The sequence below is a fragment of the Hyla sarda genome, chromosome 4, assembly GCF_029499605.1.
Source record: "Hyla sarda isolate aHylSar1 chromosome 4, aHylSar1.hap1, whole genome shotgun sequence".
Taxonomy (NCBI): domain Eukaryota; kingdom Metazoa; phylum Chordata; class Amphibia; order Anura; family Hylidae; genus Hyla; species Hyla sarda.
This window is the reverse complement of record NC_079192.1, coordinates 203,893,412-203,918,097: the sequence shown is the minus strand read 5'-3', so window position 1 is coordinate 203,918,097 and position 24,686 is coordinate 203,893,412. Positions and strand designations below refer to the sequence as shown.

The 24,686-nt window shown below is 45.1% G+C and overlaps 1 protein-coding gene and 1 long non-coding RNA gene across 7 annotated transcripts in view; one reads left to right on the top strand and one right to left on the bottom strand.

Moving 5' to 3' along the window:
* UPF2 (UPF2 regulator of nonsense mediated mRNA decay) overlaps positions 1-1,634 on the top strand; it is a 96,144-nt gene extending 94,510 nt beyond the window's left edge. For all 6 annotated transcript variants that reach the window (XM_056573316.1, XM_056573314.1, XM_056573319.1 and 3 more), the window contains exon 22: positions 495-1,634. In XM_056573316.1, coding sequence (XP_056429291.1) covers positions 495-504 — 10 coding nt within the window. In that variant the 3' untranslated portion in view covers positions 505-1,634. The remainder of the gene's footprint in view (positions 1-494) is intronic.
* Positions 988-23,595, bottom strand: LOC130368906 (uncharacterized). Its single transcript, XR_008892599.1, has 2 exons — positions 23,290-23,595; positions 988-1,608 (listed from the first exon to the last, which is right to left on the bottom strand). It is a non-coding gene; the product is annotated as an uncharacterized LOC130368906 (long non-coding RNA).
* Positions 23,596-24,686: the final 1,091 nt, after the last annotated feature.

Below are 24,686 nucleotides of genomic sequence, written 5' to 3'. Positions count from 1 at the left end.
AGCCAGTTCAGTTACTATCTGAGTATGTGTTTATAAGTTTAACTACAGACAATACTGGAAATAAAAAATCACAAACTTCTCCAGAACTGACAGATGCATAAGGTCAATATTATAAGAGCTCAGACTTCTCTGACCCCATGTCAGGCCTTCAGATGCTGGTTGCTTTAGATTAACGCTGTTGGCAGCTGTTAAGCTAATGGACGCAAATATCTTTGCGCTACTGTAGGGGTTAAATCACAATGTTTTCATTCACAGACAAGAAACAACAGGCTCGAAAGTAAGGACTTAATTCACAATTTTTTTTTTAGAATAACTTTCTTTATGTATTAATTAGGCTTTCGGAATTCAGGGAAAAATTGTTCCCTAAAAAGTAAACCCAGCAGCAGAAATAAAGCATTGGTCCAGCTTTACTAAAGCCATTCCTTAGGCTTTGTAAACCTAGTCTACGATTGTGCCAGATTTATCCCAATCTGTTTTTTTGTTACATTTAACAGGAGACGTTGATCAAGTGTTAGTCTATTGGGCCCTACATCTGACAACATGGCTTGTGGAGTCCTACAGATATTGCGTCAGATCAGCAGCACATCACAGCATGTTCAGAAGAGAGTGTATTCCGGAGAGAACAGAGCTGGTAATGAGGAGAAGCAGGAATACTCCATTCTGCTTCCACCTGATCAGAAGAAGCTTCCAGCCCAGAGATCATCGATACACACATAGAATGAGCACTGTTTGCTGATAAGACATCACAGTGGCCTTACACTGCAGGGAAAGAGTGAAATGGATTACTTTGCAAGCAGCTCAGTTATTGTAGAAAGATATGTTTAAAGTTTTGCAAATAATTTCAAGACTTGCAAAATGGCTGGTACAGACACGGAGTTGTCCGCTGGAGCAGAGCAGGCAAAGAACTTCATACGGCAGCTGATGAAACACCAATGAGGAGATACAATGGAACTTTGCCACACGCCATGTTGTGGTGACCGTTAGATGTGGAAAAGAGCTAAACCTCTTAAAAAAAAAGAAAAAAGAAAAAAAAAAAAGCCTTTTTTGTTGTTTACAATTTCCAGCAGTTTTATTTTGTGTTTGGGAATACTTTGAATGAAAACGTAAAGGGCACTTGCTTAGTTTAAGCTTTCTCTGGTTAGATCAAACTTAGGAAGGATGGCATTACCTACTGTTGTACTGAGAAACTAGAAATACACTTGTCTCCCATGTTAATACTGGGAAGAGCACAACAGTTTAAAATGCCACACAACACAATAGGAAAGGGAGCATAAGGGTAAAGGAGATGGTTATGCCAGGGTGCATAAACACTGTGTGGGGATAGAACAGTTATTGGAGTAGCTAAAGAATAAAAAAACAAAAAACAAATATTTTCCTCTTTATTTATTGGCACTTTCCATTTCAGTTTATCGTGTAAATAGAACTGGTAAAAAGAAAAAAAAAAGCACATATATGCCCTTTCTGATAAGTTTTCCTTTTTATTTTTTGTTTACCTCTTTTGGGTAATTCTGCATGTTGGAATCACATTGGAAAATAACTTGTAAAGTTGTACCATTTCCAACAGAAATGCTCCACGATCTTCACCAGCTTAAGAAACCTTTGTCAGCGCTGCAATAAAGAATTGTAAATTAGAATTGTCCTGCATTTATTCTAAATAGTTTCCAGTATTTTATGGTACCCATCCAGCATTTTTTCTTTCTTTTTTCTTTTTTTTTGTAAAACTTTAAAGTGTTACTATCCTTATACAAATGGTGAGATACAGCCACGTGAAGTGTGGGGCAGTAGTGTGTTTCTCTAACCTGTTCTGCGCTCAACCCTTCTGATTGCAGGTGACTGCTCCATAGACTATAATGGACAAGTGTAGCCCAAAAAGTAGTACACACCACTATAAAAAATACCACAAAAGGAATATACTCAATTATTGATTTTATTGAAAGACAGAAAAACCCCCATAGACACTACCCATAAAATAACATAGGTCACACAAGACATATTAAAACATTAATTGCGGTGGGGGAGTGGGACATAAATATAAAGGACAATACCCAGAGGCAAATTTTAGTACGACCAAAGTACATGCAGATGTACTCCGTCCAATCTGCATGTATAACTAAGGTACTGAATAGCATAAAGCGAGTTGCAATGCCCCAATCCCTGACTCCCCCACCTCACCGTCTGACGCGTTTCGCCACTGCTTCATCCGCTCCTGGAAGAAGCAGTGGCAAAACGCGTCGGACGGTGAGGTGGGGGAGTCAGGAATTGGGGCATTGCAACTCGCTTTATGCTATTCAGTACCTTAGTTATACATGCAGATTGGACGGAGTATTTATGTAGACCGTTAATTCCGGCAGCTAGTATCTCAGGCACCTTACCAGGGTGCTTGAAGATCTCTGGGTATACATTCTGCCCAGGTTTATTTAAACATGTTTACAGAGATGTTAATGTTTACAATTTGAATGCTGCTATTAGATATCCATGGATTGTTGTTAATCTAATCAATATATCAGGCATTTGCACTTTATCCTATCTCCATCTGCATGTACTTTGGTCGTACTAAAATTTGCCTCTGGGTATTGACCTTTATATTTATGTCCCACTCCCCCACCGCAATTAATGTTTTTATATGTCTTGTATGACCTATGTTATTTTATGGGTAGTGTCTATGGGGGGTTTTCTGTCTTTCAATAAAATCAATAATTGAGTATATTCCTTTTGTGGTATTTTTTATAGTGGTGTGTACTTCTTTTTGGGCTATATTTGAATGTAGTCACAATACATAATATTTGTTGAGGTTTTCCTACCTATTTTTGATTGGTGTAATATAATGGACAAGTGACCTGCAATCAGACGGGCTGAAGTGTGAAGGAGTGAAGTGTGTCACTGCTGCATGCTGAAGTGTGGAGGAGTGAAGTGTGTCACTGCTGCATGCTGAAGTGTGGAGGAGTGAAGTGTGTCACTGCTGCATGCTGAAGTGTGGAGGAGTGAAGTGTGTCACTGCTGCATGCTGAAGTGTGGAGGAGTGAAGTGTGCCACTGCTGCGTGCTGAAGTGTGGAGGAGTGAAGTGTGCCACTGCTGCGTGCTTTACACTGTTAAATCTCTCTCGGTCCTCGACACTGAGATCTCAACTGATTCAAACTTTTGACATGTACCTGCGACATATCAAATGTTTTTGTATAATGATAGTAATGCTTTAAGGTATTTTATCTTGGTGGCGCATTGTTTCATTATTAAAAATCAGTCCTTCCCAACCGGGGTGCCCCTGCACACTGGGGTGCCACGGGATTTTGCAGTAAAATTTTTTTTTTTTTTTAATTTCCCGCCCCAGCCTGCGTGCCTGTGACTCACTGCACCGCAGGGGGAAGGGAAGCCTGCATGCGCACTGAGCACGCAACGTCTCTCGGCATCCTCCAGCATCCCCCTCCCACCTGTGGCGCGGTGAGCCGAAAATGGTGCCCTGCTACACCAAAGAGGGGAAAATGCTGTGGAACTGCAAGCTGCCCCGGATTCCTGTGCCGGCTTGCTTATGATACTGTACCCTTTTCACCACTCTGTTACCCCTTTCCAACCCTGTCCAAACCCCATGGACCCCCCCCCCCCCCCCCGTCTCCCGCATCTACCCTCCTGTCATCCATGTCCACTTTGGCCACTCCTGTCTACCCCTCTGTCACCCATGTTCATCCCTCTGTCCCTTTGTCACCCCTGTTCACCCCTCTTTTACCCCTTGTCACCCCTCTGACTCCCTGTCCACCCCCCTCTGTCCCTTGGTCCCCCCTTTTAACCCCCTTGTCATCCTTGCCCCTCCACCCCCCCCATCAACCATGTCCATCCCCCCCTGTCATCCATGTACACCATGGCCATCCCCCTGTCACCCACATCGGTAGGGGTGCCCCATGAAAAATTCTTTTTCCGAGGGGTGCCCCAAGCCCACTAAGGGAAAAGGTCGCCTCATCCCTGAACACTAGCCAGTCAGTAAATGCATCCTCTTCCAATCAGCCTGCAAGTCAATGCAAAAGCCACAGCATTTGTTTGTTGTTTGGTTTCGACCCCTGAAAAAGATCTAATATGTATGGCTTATAACGCAGATGTTTTCGTAAGAAATGCCATACAGTGGTTTGTGTTACCTGTAGTTCCATACTAGTCAGTCTGGGTTTGCTTTGATTTTCAGTCACTGGCCATTTACCTGTGATATTGCTTTAACTACAGGCCTTTACTTTTGCACCATCATTTTGAATCCCTCTTAAGAGTCTATTCACATGTACAGTATTTTGCGCAGATTTGACGTGGAGATCTGATGCGCAGGACTTGAAGCTGTGTTCAGTCATTCAGTTTACATTGAAATCTGCAGCAGAAAATCCTGTGCAGAATACTGTACGTGCAATAAAAGCTCAACTTCCCTTACCTTCAGTATATCATCATCTTGCTGCTCTATTAATGCATTGAAATGACAAGAAACATAATTGTGCATGTGAAGTGCTCCTCTGGGGCTATTGGTCTTTAGTTTCTTTATAAAATTCCTATCAAACTTCCGTACATACTGAAACATACCATGTTACTGATTTTAGTTTTAATGTTCTGCCAAACAGTTGGCAGAACTGCAGGGGAATTGAATTATCACACATTTATCACTAAAATGAATGTGTTGAATCCTCCAGTGATAAAGAAGCCCTTTGAACCTAAAGGTTTTTTTTTTAAGATTATGTACAGTGTATATTTAAGTCAGACTTGTAAAAGATAGAATTTTACTATGTTACAGCCAGCTTTTATTACCTAATCATGTGATGCCCCTGTGGATACAGAGCGTATTGTGTGTACCTATTACATATGTAAGATGCAGATCATAATAGAAAGCTAATTTTAATATTTGGAGCTATGTACACACATAAGCATATAAAATGTGTGTATTTAAAAAATGAAGCATGTCCTACTTTCATCAAATTTTTTTTTTCAGATGGAAAACGCCCATTGAATTTTATAGAGGCAAATTAAAATAGGGATGTGTCTGTACTTGATCCATACTGCATCTGGGTATCTGTATACATGGATCCGTATGCATGTTATGGATCTCGGGCTTGAAGCAATTAATCTCCGATCGGACACGACGAAGGCAGGTGAGGCACCCTCCGCTCGCGTTCTAGTTGATTGGGACATCGCAATTTCACCGCGTTGGTCCGGATCAGCCAGACTGAGCTGCCCTAAAGCTTTCACTTTCATTTTAAACGCTATTAGCCCAGGGTCCCCACTTTCATTGCACTACTAAAACCCATTATGACAGCGAGTTATAAGCTGATGTAGTGCTTGGAAGAGCGCTCCACTCCTCCGTTATGATTTTTTTCCGAAGTACGACAATATCCAACCTATATAAGTAGGGTATCATTTCAACCGTATGCACTTACAGAATAATGATAATGTGTTATATTTACCGCAGCGCTGCTGGCGATCCGATCATCCATTCAAAGTACCGCACTGATGTCCTTGTAGTTAGGGACACAAGGCGTACCTATACGCCCGTGGGAATTTCGGTCCCCGGACTGGGATGCTTGCGGAAATAGTCCAGTAGGCATCCCATGACAATGCCCAAGGGGGTCCTGAGACCTCCCTCATGTCTGCGTTCTCCGCAGATCGCTGGTATTTCCGGTCATATGGGTCACGTGTGACCTGATGATCCGGAATTAGAAGGTGATCGGCAGTGTACTATACACTGCCAATCACCTCCTGTAGCTAAGGGGAGGTAGCGATCCCGTCACCTCCCCAGGAGCGTTGCTATTGGTCGGACGATTGTCCGACCAATAGCAGCCGGAAGAGGAGGGGTTAATGTCCCCTTCTCTCAGCTCTGCTCGCCCACCGCGTTCAGTCAGCTGGCAGAGCTGGGCCCCCCCTCTGCCGAGATCTGTGCCCCTCAGGGCTGAAGTGCTGCTGTATAGTGCAGGGTGAGATTCATAGTAAAGGGACAGGTAGAAGGTAAAAAAGTAAAAAAAAACTTTTACCCGGGCCCTATTAGGGGTTCAGGGTGCTGCATTTGACCCCCCCCTTGTTGGATGAGGACATTTTGGGGCCTCCTGCAGCATATGGGCCTGGTCAAAAAACCAAGTGTCAGGCAGTACTGGAGCAGGGACATCCACTACCATACCCCACTCTGCGGTATGGCCATGGCATGAGGATGGTTCGAGGCCATTCAGAAATGCCTGCATTACGCAGATAATGCGGTTCTGGGAACATAACCTATTTTATTATTTTACAGCTCACCGTACTCCGCTTTAGTAACTTAGTGTACCCCATGTAACACTCCTTGAGGGGGGTTCCCGCTGTTCTGGCTCCATAGGCAGCTATGTAAATGCTCAAGGCCCCTGACTGCGCTTCTGCTCTTCCGAGACCTGGTGTACACCCACAGAGCAGTTTATGTCCTAATATGAGGTATGTCCTTACTCCAAAGAAATGGATTTACAAATTTACGGGGATGTTTTTCTCCTATTACCACTTGTGAAAATGAAATTTGGGGTAATCCCAGCATTTTAGTGTAAAAACTAAATATTCCTTTTCACATCCCACTTTAATGAACATTTATCAAACACCTGCGGGGTGTTAAGGCTCACTGTACCCCTTGTTACATTCCTTTAGGGGTGTGGTTTCCAAAATAGTATGCAATGTGTTTTGTCTAGTTTTTTGCTGTTCTGGCACCATAGGCGCTTCCTTAATGCGACATGCGCCCCCCCCCCCCCCCAAAAAAAAAAAAAAAATTTCTTTGTTACGTTTCTTGAGGGGTGTAGTTTCCAAAATAGTATGCCATGTGTTTTTTTTTTTTTTTTGCACCATAGGGGCTTCCTAAATGCGACATGCCCCCCAAAAACCATTTCAGAAAAACTCATCCTCCAAAATCCCATTGACGCAGAGCACTTGACATCCACAAATGAGGTATTTCCTTACTCGAGAGAAATTGGGTTACAAATTTTGGGGGGCTTTTTATCCTTTTACCCCTTGTAAAATTTACAAGGGTCTACAAGAACATGCGAGTGTAAAAAATGAAGATTTTGAATTTTCTCCTTCACCTTGCTGCTATCCCTGTGAAACACCTAAAGGGTTAACACACTTTCTGAATGTCATTTTGAATACTTTGGGGGGTGCAGTTTTTATAATTGGGTCATTTATGGGGTATTTCTAATATGAAGAGAATGAAAAGTAAAAACATTCCAGAGTTATTAATGCTTAAATTGACAGTGGTCAGATTTGCAAAAAACGCTCTGGTCCTTAAGGGGAAAATGGGCTTGGTCCTTAAGGGGTTAAAAGTTATCTATCCACAGGATAGGGAATAAGTAGCTGATTGCTGGACGGTCCAACTATTGGTGCCCTAAACTGAGCACAAGAACAGAGGTCCTTTGTCCCCCCTATGGGAAGCAGCAGCACATATTGTCAGCTACCATTCCATTCATCTTTCTGTACTTAAATGGGCACTGTCATCAACTTTTTTTTTTTTATATGTTGTAGTACTTATGTACTACAACATATCTATATTTTCATTATTTTATTTTATTTTTTTATTAAAATGTTTAAATTAACGTTTGAAAACCGGCCACTAGGGGGTCTCCCTCCTAGTGGCCGGCTGCAGGTTGGCGTGACGTCACGCATGAATTCGGACTGATGCGGCCGGGCATCAGTCCCAATTCATTCAGCCTGCGCTCAATGTCAATCAGACAGGCAGGGAGCGAGCACATTGGCTCCCTGGCCTCAGACGCCGGCCACTCCTCCTGCACCACGCCGCTGATGCTGCTGGACTCTGCAGTTTGCATGTATGGGGATCGAGGTTTGTAATACGGGGGTTGCGGGGATCGGGGTTTGTAACACAGGGGTTGCGGGGATCGGAGTTTGAACACGGGGTTGCGGGGAGAGCGGGGTTTGAACACAGAGGTTGCGGGGATCGGGGTTTGAACATGGGGGTTGAGGGGAGAGCGGGGTTTGAACATGGGGGTTGCGGGGAGAGCGGGGTTTCAACATGGGGGGGTGTTTAGCGCCGGAGGGAACAGGGTAGCGCAGCGCTGCGCCCATGGCCCTAACTTATTGTTTTCAACACAGGTGCCTCCAACTGTTTTCCCACTACAACTCCCAGTATGCCCTGACAGCCAATAGATGTCAGTGCAAGCTGGGAGTTGTAGTGGCGAAACAGCTGGAGGCACCCTGTATAGATGAACTAAGGGCGGAAGTGCTGGCCCCAGCAGGCATCAGTGACGTCTGCCTGCTGGGGAAGTCTGCAACTCTCAGCATGCCCAGACAGTCCAGGCATGCTGGGAGTTGTAGTTCTGTAACATTTGGCCCTTCAGATGTTGCAGAACTACAACTCCCAACATGCCCTTCGGCTGTCTGGGCATACTGGGAGTTGTAGTATTGCAACAACTGGAGGTACACTGGTTGGGAAACATTGTCTGTTTCCTAACTCAGTGTTTCCCAAACTGTGTGCCTCCTGCTGTTGCAAAACTATAACTCCCAGCATGCACTGACAGACCATGCATGCTGGGAGTTGTAGTTTTGCAACAGCTGGAGGCACATGGGTTGGGAAATACTGAGATAGGAAACAGACAGTGGTGTGGAAACACTGCGGTAGTCTGTTACCTAACTCAGTGTTTCCCAATCCCAACCAGTGTGCCTCTAGCTATTGCATAACTACAACTCCCAGCATGCACGATCTGTCAGTGCATGCTGGGAGTTGTAGTTTCCCCCCACGTGAATGTACAGGGTACATTCACATGGGCAGGGGTTTACAGTAAGTTTCCCGCTTCAAGTTTGAGATGGGGCAAATTTTCCGCTGCAGCGGGAAACTCACTGTAAACCTCCGCCTGTGTGAATGTACCCTAAAAACACTACACTACACTAACCCTGAATAAAGAGTAAAACACTACATATACACTACACCCTTACACTGTTGCACCCCCCCCCCCCCCCAATAAAAATTAAAAACGTCTTGTTGCAAAACAACAACCCCCAGTATGGCCGGACAGCCATTGACTGTCCAGGCATGTTGGGAGTTTTGCAACTGCTGGAGGCACCCTGTTTGGGGAAAACTGACATACAGTATTTTTGGTGAAGGAGGCAAGTGTAACGCTTCAATCCGGGTACACCCCTATGAAAATCCCTAATTTAGGCCTCAAATGCGCATGGCGCTCTCTCACTTCAGAGCCCTGTCGTATTTCAATGCAACAATTTAGGGCCACACATGGGGTATTTCCGTACTCTGGAGAAATTACGCTACAAATTTTTGGTGGCTTTTTCTCCTTTTACCCCTTATGAAAAGGTAAAGTTGGGGTCTACACCAGCATATTAGTGTAAAATTATTTAATTTTTTACACTAACATGCCAGTGTTGCCCCATACTTTTCATTTCATAAGAGGTAAAAGGAAAAAAAGACCCCCAAAATTTGTAACACAATTACTCCCAAGTACGGAAATACCTCATGTGGATGTAAAATGCTTTGCGAGGCGCACAACATGGCTCAGGAGTGAGAGTGCACATGTACATTTGAGGCCTAAACTGGTGATTTGCACAGGGGTGGCTGCTGGTTACAGCGGTTCTGACATAAACGCAAAAAAAAAAAAAAATACTCACACATGACCCCATTTTGGAAACTACACCCCTCATGGGTGAGCCTTAACACCCCACAGCTGACTGACAGATTTTTGGAACAGTGGTCCGTGAAAATGAAAAATGCCAACTGTTACAAAGATTTGTCAAATGCCAGTGGAGTGTAAATGCTCACTGCACCCCTTGTTACATTTTTTGAGGGGTGTAGTTTCCCAAATAGTGTGCCATGTGGGGTGTTTTTCATTGTTCTGGCACCATGAGGGCTTTCAAAATGAGACAAGCCCCCCCAAAAACCATTTCAGCAAAATACACTTTCCAAAAGCCCAATGTCGCTCCTTCCCTTCTGAGTCTTCTAGTGCATCCGCAGATCACTTTACATCCACATATGAGGTATTTCCTTGCTCGAGAGAAATGGGGTTTAAAATTTTGGGGTACATTTTCACCTATTACCCCTTGTGAAAATGAAAAATTTGGGGTAACATCAGCATTTTAGTGAAAAAAAATATTATTTTTCATTTTTACCTCCAGCTTCAATGCAAAGTCGTCAAACACCTATGGGGTGTTAAGGCTCACTGTACCCCTTGTTACATTCCATGAAAGGTGTAGTTTCCCAAATAGTTGCCATGTGGTTTGTTTTTCGCTGTTCTGGCACCATGGAGGCTTCCTAATTGACACATGCCCCGCAAAAACCATTTCAGCAAAATTCTCTCTCCAAAAGCCCAATGTCGCTCCTTCCCTCCTGAGCCCTCTACTGCGCCTGCAGATCACTTTACATCCACGTATGATCTATTTCCTTACTCGAGAGAAATGGGGTTTCAAATCTGGGGGGACATTTTCACCTACTACCCCTTGTGAAAATAAAAAATTTGGGGTAACAAGTATTTTAGTGAAAAAAATAAAAATTTTCATTTTCACGTCCAACTTTATTGAAATTAGGTTACAAATTTTGGGAGGCTTTTTCTCCTTTTCCCCTTTGAAAAAATAAAAAAAATATGGGTCTACAAGACCATGTTAGTGTAAAAATTAAGATTTTGAATTTTTGCCTCCACTTTGCTGCTATTCCTGTGAAACACCTAAAGGGTTAACAAACTTTCTGAATGTCATTTTGAATATGTTGAGGGGTGCAGTTTTCATAATGTGGTCCATTATGGGGTATTTCTAACATAAAGACCCTCAAATTCCCTTCAAAACTGAACTGGCCCCTAAAAATTCAGATTTAGAAATTTACTTGGAAAATTGCTGCTTAATTGTGAAGCCCTCTGATGTCTTCAAAAAGTTAAAACATGTCAACTTTATGATGCAAACATAAAGTAGACATATTGTATATGTGAATCAATATATAATTTATTTGGTTTGTCTATTTTCCTTACAAGCAGAGAGCTTCAAAGTTATAAAAATGCTAAATTTTCAAATTTTTGATTTTTGACAAGAAATGATGCAAGTATCAAAGGAAATGTGCCACTAACATAAAGTAGAATATGCCACGAAAAAAAATATCTTGAATCAAATTCATAAGCACAAGCATCCCAGAGTTATTACTGCTTAAAATGACAGTGGTCAGATGTGCAAAAAAAAAATGCTCTGGTCCTTAGGGTCAAAATGGGCTCGGTCCCCAAGGGGTTAAAATTGGGGAAAGGCGCCCTTCCAATAAGAGAGACCTGGAGCAGTTTGCAAAGGAAGAGTGGTCCAACATTCCGGCTGAGAAGTGTAAGAAGCCTATTGATGTGTGGGGCGTGGTCTGCATGGCTGCCTGAGCGGATGTGCCTTGAGGGAGCTCCTGCCATCCTGGATTATTATCCTTCTATTTCTCTGCCATCCTGCTGACCTACGGGCTCTGGCCCCTCTCTTGCACCCCCCTGCACCTGGGCCCCTAACGGGAGCATTATTTCCCCCTCCCCCCCCACCCCCCCTCTCTGCAGTTAGAGGGGACAGTGAATCCTACGGGGAGTAGGCCGCAAAGCCGCGGGCTTACCTGGCTGCTGCTGAACGGGAGGAGAGATCTGTGGTCGCTGCCGGAGGTCTGCTGCTGGAGGACGCTGCTGGGGGAGGCCGCTGGTGGTGAGGAATACGCCGCCCGCCCCTGTCGCTGCGGTGTGACGCGGGAGGTCATATCTGCTGTGGCCTGTAGTGTGCGCCCGCCATCTTGAGCACACGGAGCCTGTGTTCCGCCTCTCTGTGGGGTGTTGAGCAGTCGGCGCGGCGCGGGACGCCTGGGATACGATCCTGCCCGAAAGCCGGTGCATGAGGGAGCTGACGGATCTCCGTGGAGTGGCGGTGAGCTGCGATAGGGGGGTGAAGGAGGCTGCCTTAGAACTGTAATATGCTGTCCCCACGTGGAGTGCCTGGTTGTGGGTGGTCCTGGCTGCTGAAGAGACTGCCGGGGAATAAGAGGTGCCTGGGGAGATCTGTAGGGTCCTCTGACTGGACAGGGGTCATATTATTGCCTGTTCCTGGGGCCCCTGGCTTTGCATCTACCCTAACTTGCTGGAGTCCTGCCTGTACTGCGGCTGGGGAACATTAACCCTCTGCTGATCACCTCTGAGGGGCCTCCTGTGTGAATCCTATTACATCTGCTGTGTGCCTGCTATTAACCTCGTACCTGGCTATATGGACTGAGCATATTTGACTTCGTACCCTGCTAGTTATTCTGTGGGACTCTGGCTGCATACTCTCTTCTATTCACCATATTCTGTTGGGCTCCCTGTCTACTGGAACTCATGGCTACTAATAAATGGAAAAGTAAATATAAAGATGGGCCTGGCCCTTCTCAGCAGAAACCCAATGTATCAGTCGGCCAAAGGAATAAATTGGCGCTAAAGCAGGAAGTAGCGGCTAGATTAGAGAAATTCGCACTGCAGCCTCCTTCTCCTGATCGGAGAGGTTCTCCACTCCCCGTGGAAGTGATGGGGGACCCCCTCGGATCACCTGGAGGACTATGATGCTCTTTTACATAACTCTGGGCCGGCCTCGCGGGTGTCCTTGCCCAGGACTCCCCCTGCCCTGACAGTTGCGGCGGCTGCCGCTTCGCCTGCTCCTCCTGCTGAACCTACTCTGGCTGTTGTCCTGGCTGAGATTCAAAGGTGCAATTTAACGCTGGTCCAGTTAACTACACAGGTTGGAACGGTGCAATCGGACATTTCCCTCATCCGTCATGATTTGCAGAAGGTGGCGGATCGCACTTCCGCAGGGGAGGGCCGTGTAAGTGATGTGGAGGATACAGTGGTCCCTTTAGTGCGAGACTTCACTAGACATGATCAGGACATTACATTTCTAAAAGCTAAGGCAGATGACTTGGAGAATAGGCTGCGCAGAAACAACGTGAGAATTGTGGGACTTCCTGAAAAATGCGAGGGCCGTTCTCCTACTGAATATGTGGAATCTTGGCTAAAGGAAGTTTTTGGGGCTGATGGTTTGACCCCGCTATTTGCAGTGGAACGTGCCCACCGAGTCCCTACTAGACCCTTCCCGCCGGGAGGTCCGCCTAGGTCTATGCTGGTAAAGCTGCTGCATTATAGAGACCGTGACATTATTTTGAGACTTGCCAGGGAAAGGCAACCTATCACTGTGGATGGATGTGTCATCTCATTTTTTCCTGACTTCTCAGCGGAAGTGCAAAAAAAGCGTGCCTCATTTCTAGATGTTAAAAAACGGCTGCGTGCGTTGGATGTACAATACTCTATGCTATATCCGGCAAGGCTACGAGTGGTGGCTATGGGCACCACCCATTTCTTTGAGAGTGTGGAGATGGCTGTTCGCTGGCTCGACTCCCATGAATCACAGCTGCGCCAGCGGGCACGTAGAGGCTCACCGGGACCTGCTCCTGATTGAACTGCTTAGCCTACTCTGAACTGTTCTTTCCTACCTGAACTGGTTCACTGTTGATTGATCACTGTTATATGTGCCTATTTGATACTTAATTTTTCTATTTAGGTAGTAATCTGAACTGTGGGTTATATAGGGTAGAGATGCTTGTTCTAACTATTATGGGTGCTATCACATTGAGGGGTGGGGGGTGGGGGGTTGCCTGTTATCCTTGGGGGGTTAGACTCCCTGTTGATTATCTTGAGATTGTCATTTTACTGTTTTATTGCAGGATTGCTCCCACTGTTAATGGGTTATGTTTGGTGGGCAGTTGGCTTTCTTGCTGTATGTTCTCACTCTAGTTTGTATACATGCTGTCAGTGTACCATGGGGTGTGAGTTGCTGTGGTGTGGTCGGGAGTGTGTTGCCGACTGGAGTGGACTTATTAGCGCCCCTTGATGCCGCATGCCGCGGTGATATATGTGTTTGCGCTGTTTTGTTGTATGGTTCTGGGTGTTTGTTTTGTGTGTTGTCCGTCTCTTCTTCTCATTTGATGCATTGTTTACTTTACTATGTGATGGGTGTGTGTCGGCCTCCTCTGGGCCTTTTTGATTCCTTATGTTCTGATAATTTGTTTCTGATATGATGGCAGTGGTCAATGTTATATGTTGGAACGTGCGTGGCCTTGGTGATGTGACTAAAAGGTGTGCTGTTTTCAATTCGGTGAGACGGTTTCAGCCTGCCATATTGTGCCTTACTGAGACCCATCTGACTGCGGGATGTACTGCTGTCCTCCATAGAGTGTGGGTCGGTCACTCTTTGCACTCTACATATTCTTCACATGCTAGGGGGGTCAGTGTTCTGATTCACAGATCGCTTCCCTTCCGGGAGGTTTCATCAGTTGTGGATCCGGATGGGCGGTTTGTCTGTCTGGTTTGTGAGATGTCCCATTGCATGTTTATTATAGTATGTGTGTATGTTCCCCCACTGTATAATGGTGCTGTGTTGCAGCGTATTCTATCAATAGTGTCAGGGTTCCCTGTGGCCCCTATATTGATGTGTGGGGATTTTAATCAAGTAATGGATGTCTCCTTAGACAGATTTTGGGGTACGAGTCCTTCCCCTCAGTCTAGGCCTAATAGTTTAGCTAGAATGTTAAGTGAAGTTGCCCTGTTAGACTTGTGGAGGCATCGGTACCCTAGAGTTCACCAGTACTCATGTTATTCAGCTACCCATGGGACCCTCTCTCGAATAGATATGGCAATTGGCAGTGAGGACATAGTGGGTATGGTGGGTGAGGTGGAGTACCTGGCAAGGGGCTTGTCGGATCATTCTCCTATTAGATTAAAATTACTGATGCATGGAGGGTTGGGAGGTGAGCGCCCACTGTGGAGGCTGAATTCTTTCTGGTTACAGGTGTTGACTACGGAGGAGACTATATGTGCAGAACTAAGGAGTTTTCTTGAACTCAATTCCGGAACGGCTGCGGTCTCCATAGTATGGGACTCCCTTAAGGCGTTTTTTACGGGGGCTTTTTATCAGGGATATTAGCACTCACAAGTCCTTTACTAGAGATAAGGGAAATAAATTGTGTGCAGCGGTTGTTAACGCTGAGGCTGCCTATATTATGACCCCTACTTTGGAACTGCAGGAGGATTGGTTACGGGCTCAGACTGCTTACAATGACTATTTAGTGGAGGCTGCAGAGCATAAAAGATTATTTACAAAACAGCGGTACTTTGAATGTGGTGAGGGAACAGGTAAACTGCTGGCATCTATAGCTCGTGCGCAGGAAGGTGCTACATTTATTGGATGCCTGAGAGACGGTCAGGGGAGGGAGGTCACGGAAGATAGTGACATATTGCGGGTAATGGTGGATTTTTATAAAGATGCATATTCGTCCAGGACTACTTGCTCTGCGATGGCCTTGGAGGACTATGTTAGTCAGGTACGATTGCCTTCACTTTCTCTGGAGCAGAGGGACAGATTAGATTCGCCCCTCTCTATGGAGGAACTGGAACTCGCATTGAAAGATGCGGCTAATGAGAAATCCCCGGGCCCTGATGGTCTGCCGACTGAGGTATATAAACGTTTCCAGGGTGTACTTCTGCCTCAGCTGTTGCAGGTATTCGAGTCAGCGGTGGAGGAGGGTGCTTTGCCCAGCTCCATGATGGAGGCAATTGTTGTGCTCCTTCCTAAACCTGGAAAGGACCTATTGAATGCCGGGTCTTATAGACCTATATCTCTTTTATGTACTGATGTTAAACTGCTGGCTCGGGTGCTTGCTAGCAGATTGGCTGGAGTGGTTTTATAGTTAGTTCATGGGGATCTGACGGGCTTCATGCCGGGTAAGTCAACTGTGGATAATATATGACGGGTCTACCTTAACCTGCAGATGACGCAGGAGGGGACTGGGGCTAGGTCACTGGTCTCATTGGACACTGCCAAAGCGTTTGACAGTGTAGAATGGGACTACTTGTGGACGGTTATGGAGAGGATGGGATTTGGTCCAAGATTTCTGTCTTATGTTAAATTGTTATATCGGTGTCCAGTTGCTAGATTAAGAGTCAATGGTCACTTGATGCCCCTGGACCCTTTGCCGGATATCCCGCAGATTTCTATATCTCAGTTACAGGTAGTGAATAGTTTCAAATATCTTGGCATATATATTACTCCGTCTTTGCATGATTATATTCCTAGGAACCTGATCCCTATTCTGGACAAGAGCTCTCAGAAGGTAACCGTCTGGTGTAAGCTACCGGTTTCAGTGGTCGGTAGAACTAATTTGGCTAAGATGATACTGATGCCGCAGTTACTTTATATTTTGCAAAATTCCCCCGTGTGGATTCCGATGTCATACTTTATACGTATTCAGAGACTATTTAGACGGCTAGTGTGGGGAGGGGGTTCGGCTAGGATTAGGCTGGAGACACTACAGAGAGGTAAGACTTCAGGTGGATTGGCTCTGCCTAATCCGTGGTTGTATTTTATAGCTTCTCAATTGCATCAAATTAGGGGATGGGCGGGTTTGGACACACTGGGACCTACTGGGCGACAATTTATGGCCAAACATGGGGGGCGAGTTCCAGTACATTTGCTGGAGATTGGATCCCTGACTAGACCTCCTGACTCCTCTCCCACTACTGTCTTACTGTGCAAGCTTTGGGGTCGCACACGCAAATTGCTTGGCATTACTGGATGCACAAAATTCACCCCGCTGTGGCATAACCCTGGCTTGCCTGTATTTTTCTCCTTTTCTGACACCAGTTTTTGGGAGAGGAAGGGATTATGTAGTCTGGACCATTTGGTTACTCAGGGAGGGGTTAGGTCTTTTGGGGACCTACAGGAGGAGTTTTCTTTGCCGCACTCTGCATTTTATAGGTATCTACAACTCCGACATGTTTATGAAACGCAAGGTAGATCCCGATCCATGGTGATTCACTCTAATAATGTCTTAGAATCGGTTGTATTGAAAAGAGATTCGGCTGGGGTCATTTCCCGGGTGTATAGTGAATTGTTAAGCTTTCATCTTGAACACTTTCCCCTGACTGTTTGAGGTAGGTGGGAGAGAGATCTTGGTGAGTTGACAGACGAAGAGTGGTCTACTGTTCTGGCGCTTACCCCTTATATATCTTTGTCTGAATCTAATAGGTTTTCTCAGCTTTTTCTCTTACATAGAGTTTATAAAACTCCAGTTTTCCTTCACAAGATAGGGGTGAGATCTGACTCTACGTGCCCACGATGTGGTGCACTGGAGGCAAACTTGTTGCACATGGTTTGGGAATGTCCTCAGCTGGAAATATACTGGAAAGAGGTTCTCGGTCTGATCCGAACGGCGTATGGTGTGACCCTTGACTTCCTTCCTAAAGTATGTGTGTTGGGTCTGATAGGGTGCGACCAGGAACCATCACTGATTGAGACGGGGATATTACGTGTCTTATATCAGGCTAGGAAAATTATTGCGCAGTTCTGGATTAGACCGACTCCTCCTGTAGTGGCAGACCTGGTAGCTAGAGTTCATTCTATTGTTCGCTTGGAAAAAGGGATCTACATAAAAAGGCAAGTTGAAAGGAAGTTTGATGGAGTGTGGGGCCCGTGGGTGAGACACTTCAACCCCCCTGATAATGAGCATTGATAGACGGTTCTGGTACCTTCTGGAGGTGTGTAGGAGTGTGAAACGGATGGGTTTTTGTGGCTAATGTCTTGGTCTTGTTCAGGATGGATTGCATGATGGTGATGTGCAGCTGTTCTTTGTGCTGTCTCGTATTCTGTCTTGTGCTTGATTCCTGCTCTGGGGGGGGGGGTCCTGGCACGACCTACAATTATGTGTTAGTCTATGCTGTCTGGGTGGGAGGGGGAGGCGGACTGTTTGTTTGGGGGGTGGGAGGAGGGATGGAGGGTTGTTTGTATGTAAGCTGTTATTTTTGGTGTTGGAAAACTTAAAATTTAATAAAAACATCTGATTTAAAAAAAAAAGAAGCTTATTGATGGATATAGGAAGCGACTGATTTCAGTTATTGTTTTCCAAAGGGTGTGAAACCAAATATTAAGTTAAGGGTGCCAATAATTTTGTCCAGCCCATTTTTGGAGTTTGGTGTGACATCATGTCTAATTTGCTTTTTTTCCCTCCCTTTTTTTTGGTTTAGTTCCAATACACACAATGGAAATAAACTTGTGTATAGCAAAACATGTGTTACTGTAATTATATATATATATATATATATATATATATATATATATGGGGCAGAGGGGTCTGTAAGAGGACAGTACAGGGGCAGCATTTAGCCAAACTGAGAGGGAACTGTGTGGGGCAGTATAATTTTCAGTGACATGATGTCTGTCAAGGTTATATTTGGGGACACAGTATCTGGCAGGGTTATAATGAATATTGTCTTCATAGGATAAAGAAACCTCCTGGCACACAATGTGTCTTGCAATAGTGTTTATTCAGCTAGCTTTGCTGTCCTACATTGCAATTGTTTTTATAGAGAATGAGGATCTGCTAACAAAGTGAGGAATTAATGATGTCCGGACGTCAAATGCTGCAGAGCAAGATTTAGCTGGAAGAAGTCCTGGCGTCTGGACCAAATGAAGAAGAAAGGAAAAGAAAAGGCAATAGAGAAGACATCACTCAGGTCATTGATATCATTGTGTATTCACCTGACGGTCCCTTCACTATTGTAGTCACTTGTAAGTTTTGCATTGAAGATGGGTAAACCTTTGCCCGAATCTCAGCTGGAGAGCCACCTAAACCCAGGAAAGTGGTGGGGGTCCCAGCAGTCAGATCACCCCCTTACCCGCCCCCCCAAAAAAATTAATTGCATGGTCCAAAATGCCTGGATCTATTTTTGATCCCAGTCCGGGCCTGTATATATATATATTATATATATATATATATATATATATATATATATATATATATATATATATATAGCAGCCATACACCGCATGGCTAAAAGATAAAAAAAAACTAAAGGATGCACTCCGTAGTGTAATACCTTGGGATATTCAAAAAACGCTGAATGTGAACTGTGCTTACCAAGGCAAGTTGTACTCCATCCAAGTACAACAATGGGGTAGAGTATAAATAGTAGTCGGTCTCTGCAGCCACTCCATGCCAACAATCAACTGAAATCCAGGATAACTCCTCCAACAACCGGCAGGATCAATCAGGTGCTGATACCAGGGTGAGGATAAGGGAATTTTATTAGCCAAAATGCCTTGTGGGTAATAAAGTTCACTTATCCTCACCCTGGTCTCAGCGCCTGATTGATCCTGCTGGTTGTTGGAGGAGTTATCTTGGATACACAGTATGGGGGAGATTTATCAAAACCTGTCCAGAAGAAAAGTTGCCTATAGCAACCAATCAGATCGCTTCTTTCATTTTTGAAAAAGTCTGTGAAAAATGAAAGAAGCAATCTGATTGGTTGCTATGGGCAACTCAGCAACTTCCTCCCTAGGCAGGTTTTTATCATTCTCCCCCAGAGTATGTATGTATAGCCCCCACATACAGTATATATACACACAGGCACACTTCCTTTTAATAAAAATAAAAAAAAGCTCCAGGGGGTCTACAAGATATATATATATATATATATATATATATATATATATATATATAAATATCCCCCAGAATATATATACACACGGGATTTATCAAAACCTGTCCAGAGGAAAAGTTGCTGAGTTGCCCATAGCAACCAATCATATCACTTCTTTCATTTTTGAAGCGGCCTCTGAAAAATGTAAAGAAGTGATTTGATGGTCTGGTTGCTATGGGCAACTTTCCCTTTAGACAGGTTTTAATATATCTCCCCCACAGTGTGAGTATATATAGCCCACACACATTATATACACATAGTAGGAGATTTCTCAACACTTGTGCAGAGGAAAAGTTTCTTCTTTCATTTTTCAGAGGCCTCTTTAAAAATGAAAGAAACGATCTGATTGGTTGCTATGGGAAACTGGTCAACTTTTCCTCTGCTCAAGTTTTGATAAAGCTCCCCCTATTTTGTGTGTGTATGTTAGCCCCCATACACAGTATATATACCCACACACAAGCACACTTAACTCCTTGGGGACGGAGCCCATTATAACCCTAAGGACGGGAGCATTTTTTGCACATCTGACCACTGTCACTTTAAGCATTAATAACTCTGGAATGCTTTTAATTTTCATTCTGATTCCGATGCAATTTTTTCGTGACATATTCTACTTTATGTTATTGGTAAATTTTTGTCGATACTTGCATAATTTCTTAGTGAAAAATTCCAAAATTTGATGAAAAATAGAAAATTTTGCATTTTTCTAACTTTGAAGCTCTCTGCTTGTAAGGAAATCAGACATTCCAAATAAATTATATATTGATTCACATATACAATATGTTTAATTTATGTTTGCATCATAAAATTGACATGTTTTTACTTTTGGGAGACACCAGAGGGCTTCAAAGTTCAGCAGCAATTTTCCAATTTTTCACAAAATTTCCAAAATCTGAATTTTTCAGGGACCAGTTCAGTTTTGAAGTGGATTTGAATGGCCTTCATATTAGAAATACCCCATAAATTACCTCATTACAAAAAAAAACTGCACCCCTCAAAGTATTCAAAATGACATTCAAAAATTTTGTTAACCCTTTAGGTGTTTCACAGGAATAGCAGCAAAGTGAAGGAGAAAATTCAAAATCTTCATTTTTTACACTCGCATGTTCTTGTAGACCCAGTTTTTGAAACTTTACAAGGGGTAATAGGAGAAAAAGGCCCCCAAAATGTGTAACCCAATTTCTCTCGAGTAAGGAAATACCTCATATGTGTATGTCAAGTGTTCGGCGGGCACAGTAGAGGGCTCAGAAGGGAAGGAGCGACAATGGAATTTTGGAGAGTGAATTTTGCTGAAATGGTTTTTGGGGGCATGTCACATTTAGGAAGCCCCCATGGTGCCAGAACCGCAAAAAAAAAAAAACACCATGGCATACTATTTTAGAAACTACACCCCTCAAGGCACGTAACAAGGGGTCCGATGAGCCTTAACACCCCACAGGTGTTTGACGACTTTTCGTTAAATTTGGATGTGTAAATGAAAAGAAAAATTTTTCCCTAAAGTGCAGTTTTTTCCCCAAAATTTATAATTTCTACAAAGGGTAATGGGAGAAAAATCCCCCCAAAATTTGTAACGTAATTTCTCCCGAGTACGGAGATACCCCATATGTGGCCCTAAACTGTTGCCTTGAAATATGACAGGGCTCTGAAGTGAGAGAGCGCCATGTGCATTTGAGGCCTAAATTAGGAATTTGCAATAGGGGTGGACCCGGTTACAAGGATGAGGCTTGTCTCCTCCAAAACCCTACAGCAGTGTTTCCCAAACAGGGTGCCTCCAGCTGTTGCAAGACTCCCAGCCTGCCAGGACAGTCTATGGCGGTCCGGCAACACTGGGAGTTGTGGTTTTGCAACAGCTGGAGGCGCCGTTTAGGAAACACTGCCGTATGAGACGTTTTAAATTTTTATTGAGGGAGCGACGTGTAAGGGGGTGTATGTGTAGTGTTTTACTTTTTATTATTTGTTAGTGTAGTGTAGTGTTTTTAGGGTACATTCACACAGGCAGGGGTTTACAGTAAGTTTCCTTGAAGGAAACCCACTGTAAACCTGCCCGTGTGAATGTACCCTGTACATTCACATGGGGGGGGGGGGAGCGCCCCAAGGGGGGGGGGGGGGCGCCCCAAACCTTCAGCTGTGGTAAAATGACAACTCCCAGAATGCACTGACAGACCGTACATGCTGGGAGTTGTAGTTTTACAACAGCTGTTGGCACACTGGTGGGGAACCACTGAGTTAGAAAACAGACTCTAGCTCAGTGATTCCAACCCATGTGCCTCCAGCTGTTGCAAGACTACAACTCCCAGCATGTACGGTCTGTCAGATCACTCTGGGAGTTGTAGTTTTGCAACAGCTGGAGGCACACGGGTTGGAATCACTGAGTTAGGAAACAGACTCTAGCTCAGTGTTTCCCAACCAGTGTACCTACAGCTGTTGCAAAACTACAATTCCCAGCACGGCCAGACAGTCAGGGATGCTGGGCGTGTAGTTCTGCAATATCTGGCCCTTCAGATGTTGCAGAACTACAATTCCCAGCATGCCTGGACAGTCTGGGCATGCTAGGAGTTGTAGTTATGCAACAACTGGGGAAGAACAGTTTGGAGACCGCTAAGTAGTGGCCTCCAAACTGTAGCCCTCCAGATGTTGCAAAACTACAACTCCAAGCATGCCTAGACTGTCCAGGCATGCTGGGAGTTATAGTTCTGCAACATCTGAAGGGCCAGATATTGCAGAACTACATGCCCAGCATCCCTGACTGTCTGGCCATGCTGGGAGTTGTAGTTTTGCAACATCTGGAGGGCTACAGTTTGGAGACCACCATATAGTGGTCTCCAAACTGTGCTACTTCAGATGTTGCAAAACTACAACTCCCAGCATGCCCAGACAGTCAGTGCATGCTGAAAGTTGTAGTTTTGCAACATCTGGAGGACCACAGTTTAGAGACCACTACACATTGGTCTCCAAACTGTGACCCTCCAGATGTTGCAAAACTACAACTCCCAGCATGCCCAGACAGCCTTTGGCTGTGTGGGCATGCTGGGAGTTGTAGTTTTGCAGCTTTTAGAAGGCCACAGTGAAGATCACTTATCGCGATCTTCACTGCAGCCTTCTCCGACACACTTTCTGGCCGCCGCTCAGATGATGACGCCGCTGCCCGGGATGCCGCCGCCTCTGCCGCCGCAGGTCCGGGTAAGACGGGCCATGTCCCCCCCCCCCCCCTCGCCGCCCGTGTTCCCCCTGCTCTGTACCGACTTCGATCGGTGGGCAGAGCGGGGGGAAATGAACTCTAACCCCCTGCCCCCCTCCTGCCATTGGTGGTCACCCTGTCCGACCAATGACAGGGGATAGGAGGGGGTGGCAACACTGCCACATCGCTCCTATCCTTTAGGCTGATCGGAGCTGTCTCTGACAGCTCCGATCATGCTTATTTTACGGGAGATCGGGTCACCAGTGACCCGATTTGCCCGGATTGCGGCAAATCGCAGGTCTGAATTGACCTGCGATTTGCTGCGATCGCCGACATGGGGGGTCTCAGGACCCCCCTAGGCATTGCCACGGGATGCCTGCTGATAGATATCAGCAGGCATCCCGGTCCGATCACCGCCCGGCGAGCAGCAGTGATCGGAAAAAATACGGAGGGCGTATGGATATGCCCTCCGTCCTTAAGTGACGGGACGCGAGGGCGTATGCATACGCCCTCCATCCCCAAGGAGTTAAAGGGGTACTCCGGTGGTAAATTTTTTTGACTATATGGCATCTTCTTTGTAAGTTTAGTTTTTTTGCAATATATATGTGTTATATGTTTTGGCAGCATGTATGTGTTTTTCTTACCTGTTTGTTGGGCAGGAAATTCTGTAGTTCAGAGGGTTTTCTTTTACTGTTGTCCACAGTTCTGAGTCTGTGGTGGACAAGATGTCACAGCTTTTTTTTCCCCTGTCTGCATGAGAGGAATAAGCCACACCCCCTCATCTCATCCAGCTGAGTACACAGCTCCTCCCCTCCCCCTGCTCTGTATTCTAAAGACACAGGTCTGCACAGGAGAGGGACCCACAGAGAAGATAAGTGTTATCTGGAGGGGAGGATGAGAAGGTGTGCAGGCTGGGGATGTATGGACTGCAGGGGAATAAATCTCATACTGGAAATGATCTCTATGGGGGAGATTTATCAAAACCTGTGCAGAGGAAAACTTGCCCAGTTGCCCATAGCAACCAATCAGATCGCTTCTTTCATTTTTCACAGGCCTTCATAAAAATGAAAGCAGCAAGCTGATTGGTTGCTACGGGCAACTGGGCAAGTTTTCTCTGCACAGGTTTTGATAAATCTCCCCCTATATGTGAAGGGGGAGGGACTCCTGAATAACACATGCTGGGAGTTGTAATCCCTGTTGTGTGTGTGTGTGTGTGTATGCTAGTGTTTACAAACCAGTGTGTCTCCAGCTGTTGCAAAACTACAACTCCCAGAATGCCCTGACAGACTTTGGGCATGCTGGGAGTTGTAGATTTGCACCAGCTGGAGTTACACTGGTTGGGAAACACTGTTCTAGCCTATTCAGCATACACAACATGTTACACCAGTGTTTCCCAACCATTGTGCCTCCAGCTGTTGCACAACTACAACTCCTAGCATGCCCAAAGGCTGTCAGGGTATGCTGGGAGTTGTAGTTTTGCAACAGCTGGAGGCACCCTGGTTGGGAAACACTGGTGTATGCCCTATAGAGGTGTGGGGAACTACAACCCCCAGGAGACTACAGAGGCAGCATGCTGGTGTTATACCACAGACTGAAGACTCCTGAATGACATGCTGGGAGTTGTAGTCCCTTTTGTGTGTGTATGCCAGTATATCCCAACCAGGGCTGATTATATTAGTGTGCTGTGTATAAGGGGGCCAACCCGGGAAAATAGTAGGGTGGGTAAAGGGCGAAACAAACAAACAAGCAAAAAAAAGGAGCCGCCCAAAACCAGCAAGGCATGTGGCATGCTGGGATTTGTAGTTTTCAGCACAGCAAGAAACAGGAAATAGAAGCAAAGATAGGAAAACAAAGTGGGGGATAAAAAGACAACAAAGATGAAAATAGAGTAGGCTAAACAACAAGAATAGAAATGAAACAAAACAAATAGGGTAAGTCAAAAATGGAAAAACACGTTGACCACCGGAGTACCCCTTTAACTTTTATAAATAAAAACTTGAGGGGTCCACATGAAGAGAGATTGCAGGTCCCCTTCTCCTCC